Source organism: Etheostoma spectabile, chromosome 13 (assembly GCF_008692095.1).
Source record: "Etheostoma spectabile isolate EspeVRDwgs_2016 chromosome 13, UIUC_Espe_1.0, whole genome shotgun sequence".
NCBI lineage: Eukaryota > Metazoa > Chordata > Actinopteri > Perciformes > Percidae > Etheostoma > Etheostoma spectabile.
This window is the reverse complement of record NC_045745.1, coordinates 14,626,330-14,633,773: the sequence shown is the minus strand read 5'-3', so window position 1 is coordinate 14,633,773 and position 7,444 is coordinate 14,626,330. Positions and strand designations below refer to the sequence as shown.

The following is a 7,444-nucleotide window of genomic DNA, read 5'->3' as shown; positions in this document are numbered from 1 at the left end:
GCCGCTCCGGTCTGACCCATCGTGTTGGGTCACAATCTTTGACCCAACCAAAATGTGTTGCAAAGTTGTCTGGCCTGAACGTGGCCCGTTTACCATTGTCGTAAAACAATTGTAGACTTGTATTTGTCATGATTATATTACGCATGATCAGAAACAAGCAAGTTGACAACATAGACTGTTAATGTTAATGGCCAAAGCATCCGGTTCGGCAAAGTGCTGCAAATGCGGAAATGCCTTAAACCTGCATTATGTCTGAATTCCAGCAGGGGGCGACACATGCGGTTGCAAAAGGAGGACGGCTTCTGTAGAAGTCTATGAGAAAGTGAACCACTTCTCACTTGATTTATTACCTCAGGAGACATTTTCATGATGAGCTTTTGGTCTCAATCACTAGTTTTACGTCTTCTGCAACATAGAATGTTAATTCTTTAAATAACGGTCTCGTTGATTTTAAAATTTACGATAAAGCAGAGTGTGTTTTAGGGCGTGGGTATGATATGAATGACAGTTCGCAACCTGTCTTATATGTAATTTAACTATTGGACAAAGATATATTTAAAACATAGCAAAGTTAAATCTTACCTTAACTTATGTAGGCTAGCTTTCAGCAGCAGTTCCATCCAGATTTCCAGTGAAAGTGTGTAACATAGAGTGTTAGCAGCGTCGCCAGCTCTCAGCTAACGTCACAGTCAGTTACCGCCTAACCGTCTATGTCTATAAATTTACAGTCAATGACAATAACACAAGACATAGCAATCCAGCTAATATTAGGCCTACTTAGTCCAACAGCAAGATGGCCAGCTCGCCCATTCTGTCTTGCAGCCTTTTAATTAACGATGCTCTCGCCAACGACTTTCTCTTCTTAGCTGCCTCCGCGACCTCTTTGGTCTCTTCGCCCCTGCCATAATGTCTGGATAAAATCCAGCTCCATTCCCAGCTCGCCCTGCTGGCCGATCAATAATACATCCATGGTTCTGGCACGACGCCAGCACTTTTCCGCCAGTATCCCTCCTCTGCAACCCTCCAATTTAGAGACCCGCATGGAACATTTAATTCCCTGCAAGCTCCTTTGCTTTTTAAATGATGTACTGTATTAATGTATATGTGTTTTCTATAGCAATTTACATTAATTATTAGAGATACTGCTTGTAAAACCTTCCATGTGCGCAGAAATGCCATTGCAGCTGATAGTGTCAGATATTTAAGCTACAAAGTAACTGTAGCTGTGCCTGATTTACAAAAATATTACCTGGTTTAAAAAAAGTTTTTAAAGAGCCCATATTATGCTCATTTTCAGGTTCATAGCCTAATTGTATTTTGAAGTTGTACCAGAATAGCTTTACATGGTTTCATTTTCAAAAAACACTATATTTGTGATCCACAGCACATTGCTGCAGATCCTGATTTCCCCCTGTGAGTTTAGGTCTCTGTTTTAGCTACAGAGTGAGAAATCTCAATTCTTTACTATCTTTGTTGGGAGTCACACATGCACTGTAGCTAGGTGAGATCTAGATAGACCTAGCTACTGTTTCTCCTACTTTGGTCAGTACAAGGCAGGATTAGCTGGGAGACTTCTTCTAAACGAGGGCGCACTTGTGGAATACCTGCAGAACAGGAACATGAAAGTAGTTCTTTTGTAGATTATGGTGAACTAGTGTGCGTTGTAGCAGTGTTTTGCCATTGAGAACGAGCTAGCATGCTAGCATGCTACAGTTAGCCACATTGTCTCGGCTAGTGACGTAGAAAGCCGTGAAGATTTTGAACAGCTCACCTGGAGACTGAAGGCAGAGGACATTCAGAAACCGTATCTCACTCAAAACAGCATGGATAGTTTTTTCCAAGTTTGTATGCATGTGGAAGCACCAGAGTCACAAAATAACTAATGAAAGAACTAACTAAATAATACAAAATAATTGTGATAGTGATTTTTTTTTCATGATGTGGGCACTTTAAACTTCCTTTTAAAGTTTTTAGAAAAATCTTTTTTTGGTTTCCTCTGCATCATTTCTCAAACTGTGTCTTTTTACTGTGTGCAGTAAGGCTGTGTTGCTGTGGTGACTCAGTGTTTCAGCAGCTGTGTGTTTAAATGTGTGAGTGTGATGACAGTTTGTCAGTAAGTGTGTGACAGTTGTTTTGTTCATGATGAAGCTCGTTCTGCTCCTCGCACTCCTCACAGGTAACTGATATTCACTTTACATTAGCGCTGACTTTATTTAAAAGTAATCAGACAAGTAAACAAAAAAGTTTTAACTCTTGTTGAGGTTTTCAACTCGACTATACATCTTTAACTTCGGTCTGTAGGTGTGTTTTGTCTTTATGTGCATTTTGTGACTGTATGCATTTATCATATATTTGTTATTATCTTCACTCTTTTTTGTTTATCTGATACGTGAGAAGAAAGTTTCTTTTTTTGTCCTCCAAACAATTTTGTTCTGGCTATTTTTGTACTGTTTCTTTTGACAAAGGCTCATTATTAATATCAATTATAATTACTTATGTATTTGGGTGTGTCAGATTTAACTGTGACAGTTTCCTTTGTTAATTAACAAACCAAAGCAACAGCAGCGGATCAGCTGCAGTTCAACACCATAAGATACCAGCTATCTGATAAAGGGTACAAACCCAACATGTTGTGGGTTGTACTTTTATATCAGTTCAGTCTTTATTGTAATTTGACTTTCAGCTCAGCAAAAATGTAACTTAAGAGTTTATAAAAATAAAACAAATCAAAGCAGATAAGAACAGGTTGATATCATTCCAATAAATAATTTAAATAATTTTAGCTTCAACACAAAGTGTGACCGTAACTCTACAGTGCCCGTTTGTGTCTCCACAGTGAGTGAATGTGACGACAGCACAGTTAGTGTTCGAACAGGTGAAGACGTCACTCTGTCCTGTAAATATGACATCAATTACTACACACCTCTGTCAGTTTGTTGGGGTCGTGGACAACTACCAAACTCAGGCTGCAACAACCAGCTCATCTCCACAGACGGACATAAAGTGAAAGAAGAAACCAGAGTCTCCAGCAGGTATAAGTTACTGGGACAACTGGATGAGGGAGATGTTTCTCTGACGATACTGAATGTCTCAGAGACGGACGCTGGACAATATGGGTGCAGAGTGGAAATACCCGGATTGTTCAATGATGACAAACATCACTTCGTTTTAAATGTTGAGACAGGTGAGAAATGATTTGAAAGATCCTAACGTTATTGCAGGAGGGCTTACACATACAATGTCGCAGTTGGGTGGGAGGAGAGGGGATGCCAATTTATCCACGTTTGGTTCGTCTTTCCACTTTAATTTTACAATCACTTGATCACAGAACAAATACAGTTTTATTCTGATGATGGCGTTTATGCCAACAAGATTAAAATCACTAACTGGAGTGATGAGAAAGAAACCTTTGTCCTTTTGATACATTATTCTACAGTTTTTATGTAGCTCTCTTAATGTTCTATATTTTCTCTGTTTCATATTGGTATGACTAAAGTAGGCCATTCATTCATTTAAAAAAATCTTTCTAACTAAAATGGAGGGAGTCTCTGTGTCTGTCCTTCAATTTTCTCCACAACCATTCAACCGATCACCTTCACACTTAGCGGGTGTATTGCTGAGGACCTAAGGAAGTTCAATGTGGAGTGCGAGCTCTTGAGATCTACTGGACATATGTATTAGTGGTGCGTTATGTACACATGTGTGTAGTGTAAACAGTAAGCTGGGTTCAGCTCGCTACAGTCCATTCAAGAACAGATCAAGAAAGAGAGACAGGAGATGTTACATTGTAGCAAACTATTTTAAGAATCAGTGTAATGCACAATGAATGGTTTTGTTCTGGAAAATAGCCTGGTCCCAAATAGTGAGCTGTTAGCAAATGGCGCGTATACTTCAACATTGCTTGGGGATGCAATAATGTCATGGCAGGTGTATTGCTGAGAACTCAAGAAAGCGGAGTGTCATGCGAAGCTGTTTGGATAATCAGGCACATTTTCAACATGCACTGCATTAGTTTAAAAAAGTATCCAAAAACATAGTAGTTAGTATTGAAGGTTGCACCTTACTGGGTTTTTCCCATCAGAATATAAAGAGTCACAGCTGGACAGGACCAGAGAGAAGAGTCTCAGAGCTCCAGGAATCCAAAAATGCATTACATAAACTTCTCCAATTCCCTCTGTAGCCAACAGCTGTTGTCAGCATATTGTGATAATGGATGTCACACAGTGATGTTTATTGGTGTTGCACGTGTTAAAGTCACACTGGTTTCTGTTTCAGCTCCGCGGACAACCACATCAAGAACACAAAACGAGACGTCTACAGAGCAGACAACAGCCGGTTACACAGCAGGTACAACACAAACCCAAAGAGAGTGAATGATGGTCGAGCAGGAGGACTCATTCACAGTCAAAGTGCAGATCAATCTGTTCACATTGACCTTTAAACTCAGCCTTCAGAAGAGAATGTCTTAAACTCCAGTTATTTCTATTTCTAAACCTTCATCATGACATCATGCTACTGACAGAGCTGTACTAAAAACATCTGCTTTCACTTCCTTGTCCTCCAGGTCAGATGAGCTCGACACAGCTTCTCCTAACTTCCCACACCAGCAACGTTGAGCGCAAGGTATGAGAGAGAGAGAGAGAGAGAGAGAGAAAGAGAGAGAGAGAGAGAGAGATTTTCTGTGTGAAAATTTGAATGTTGCAAAAGTAATTCCGACTGACGGCCAAAAGTGAAAACAGAAAACACAATCTTCAGTTGAAATCAAGTGACTTTTAGCATCTGGATCGCACATGTTAGGTTGGAGACCTAATTTACACGTTTGACCACAAACTAAAGAAAATGACCCAACTGCTAGTTTTTTGGCTGATTTGGTTGATCAAATAAGCAAACAAAGCAACAAAGTAAGCACGGCGGAAAAGTCAGATAACGTTACAGTTACGACTGAAAATTACAACAGAATTAAACAACTTTACCGATTATGAATAACTCCGCAATTCAAATTAACTGCCAGTGGTCTTTCCTGGAAGCGATTGTTGTTAGCGTAACGTCCAGGTGATTCAGTCTATATGACTTGACTCTTCTCCATGGCAACAGCAGGAATTACGACCCGTGCGACCCGCCAACATTTCTCGGAAACAATGTTTAAACAATTTAAAACTAGAGCTCATAATATAAACATTATGACGTTATCTGGGAATGTCTCGAGTTTGTGTTTAATAACATTAAGGATAGGATTTAAAGAAAAATAAATTAATAGGGAAAAACACTTTCACACTTTGCAACATTTAGTGCTAATGCTAACTAGCTTTTACTTTCTTAACATCTCAATGGCTCATTCCAAATGTTGAATATGGTGAAGGGACAGGTAGTTTGAACATCTAACGTTTACAGCTAACAAAAGGAAGGGAGAAATAACTCCTTGTATAAACCTCTGTAAGAAAAACAGGAAGATGTTTTCCAGACAGCAGCATGTCTTTTCATAAACCCTGCTATTAAACTGATCATTGTTTCCACTGTTTCCACAAAAGTTGTATCCTCTTTTTACTGTTTACTGATGTGAAGTGTGTGTGTGTGTGTGTGTGTGTGTGTGTGTTTTTACAGGAGAGCAGTGGTGTGAGCGTGGTTCTGCTGTTAGTTCTGTTTGTGTTGGTAGCCTTGGTTATAGCAGGCGTAGCATTGGTCATTATTGGTAAGTACAAAAGTCAGTTGTTTCATGACCATCCTCACACTCACAACAAAGAGGGAAGTTTAACATCCACTGACTTCAGCCAAATGTGTTGCTTCAACCCAGAGAGGAACCAGTGGTCAGTCGGCCACGATGGAAGAGTTCATGTAAAACGTACCATGAGAACCCATCAACCATTGGTTGGACGATGATTTAACAACAGCTGATATTTCAAGGGTTCCGGTGTAGCCGGCTGATATCTGGGCCAAGCCTCTTCTGTGCCCTGGTCAATGTAGAGACCATGTTGATGAAGTGTTTTTGGTCAAGACAACATTTTGGCTAATCAGATATCTGCATATGAATAATGATAAGTAAAGACAATAGCTTATGAAAACCAAAGTTGTGGTCAAATGATAGCTGGTGAATTCAGAGATTGCATTTCTGCCAATGCGTTCCACCTCTTTTACTCTGTATATGGGCTGTTTACCAGCATGCAACCAAAGCCCGCTCAAACGTGATTGGTCAATACTACTCTGACTACAAATGGAAACTAGAATGCTACAGAGACCAAAATCACATCCTGGCTGTTGCCTACAGATTCTGATCAAATTTGACTGAACTAACCACAGACTCTCCACTGTCTCACTTTGATTACCAGAGGCTGTGTTTTTTTTGGCTAGGTTTGTCTGTTTGTCTGACTTTCATGAAACTTGGTGGGAGGGTGCAGCATTGGCCGAGGAAAAAAACGGTTACATTTTGGAGCAGTATCACAAGGGTGGATACATAAATTACTTTTTTTTACTTTTGTTAACATTGCAAGACATAGCCCTCTCTTTACTGTCAACTTGGAAATAAAAATTTAAAAAAAATGCTCAAAAGAGCTCTTAATTCTTTAAAAGGAGAAACGGATCTTGTCAGATGCTAAGTCATAATTAGCATTCTAATGCCAGTCTCTTAATATCCTTTTTACATCAATCATGATCCTTTACTAAAACAGAACATTCAAAGTGTGAAAGTCTAGGTGTCTGGAATCAGAGATGAAATGTAATTTGATCTTAGTTACGCCTGTACAGTTGCATTTTGTATTATTTGTATTTACTGAGAAGTCAAATGAACTTATCCCCTTATTGATGTTTTTGTCTCTGCAGCAAGCAGAAGGAAGCGACTCAACAAAATGTAAGTTTGGTAATGGGACTGATTCAGATTGGGAAACTTCTTCTTTTCTTGTTTTGTTGGACTTTTTCCAAATAAATTCAGGTCTGGCAGCTTTTGAAGCAGCTTAGAGACAATCATTAAAATTTAGCAGTTTGCAATTCATAAAAAAAACTGTCGGACCAAACTGCAGCTCTCTGATGACAAATGATGACTCAGCCGAGCCTTCATAATTTGGCAGCTTTACCACAGGGTGATGAATCCCTCACGGGGTCTTACCCCGCAAACAGTCGACACGCTCCGTATCATCACTGGTTATAATCATCTTCATCCTAGCACCATGTTCACACGGCTCTGTGATGCTGTGGTGTGTTCAAACTGAAACTCTTATTGCCCAACAGAAAGAGAACCATGCGGAGTCAGAACAGAAAAAAGCTGTACTCTTATGGTGTTTTCCCACTGCATAGTACCTACTCGACTTGCCTCGACTCTACTCGCCTTTTTTGTTTTCCGTTAAGAAAAAAAGTTATTTTTATTACTACCTCAGTTGAGCTTTCAAGCGAGCTGAGGCAATACCAAAAGGTGACTTGAAAACCTGCAGAGATTGGTTAGAGAGAATAGTCACTA

At 39.6% G+C, this 7,444-nt stretch overlaps 1 protein-coding gene across 2 annotated transcripts in view; it reads left to right on the top strand.

Annotated features, from left to right (window-relative positions):
* Positions 1-1,704: 1,704 nt before the first annotated feature.
* LOC116700438 (T-cell immunoglobulin and mucin domain-containing protein 4) overlaps positions 1,705-7,444 on the top strand; it is a 7,213-nt gene continuing 1,473 nt past the window's right edge. The window contains exons 1-6 of one of the 2 annotated variants that reach the window (XM_032533656.1): positions 1,705-2,176; positions 2,837-3,184; positions 4,276-4,347; positions 4,565-4,623; positions 5,602-5,689; positions 6,814-6,841. In XM_032533656.1, the coding sequence (XP_032389547.1) occupies positions 2,140-2,176; positions 2,837-3,184; positions 4,276-4,347; positions 4,565-4,623; positions 5,602-5,689; positions 6,814-6,841 (632 nt within the window). In that variant the 5' untranslated portion in view covers positions 1,705-2,139. Of the gene's footprint in view, positions 2,177-2,836; positions 3,185-4,275; positions 4,348-4,564; positions 4,624-5,601; positions 6,776-6,813; positions 6,842-7,444 lie in introns of those variants that run through there. The other variant, XM_032533655.1, reaches the window with a different exon arrangement.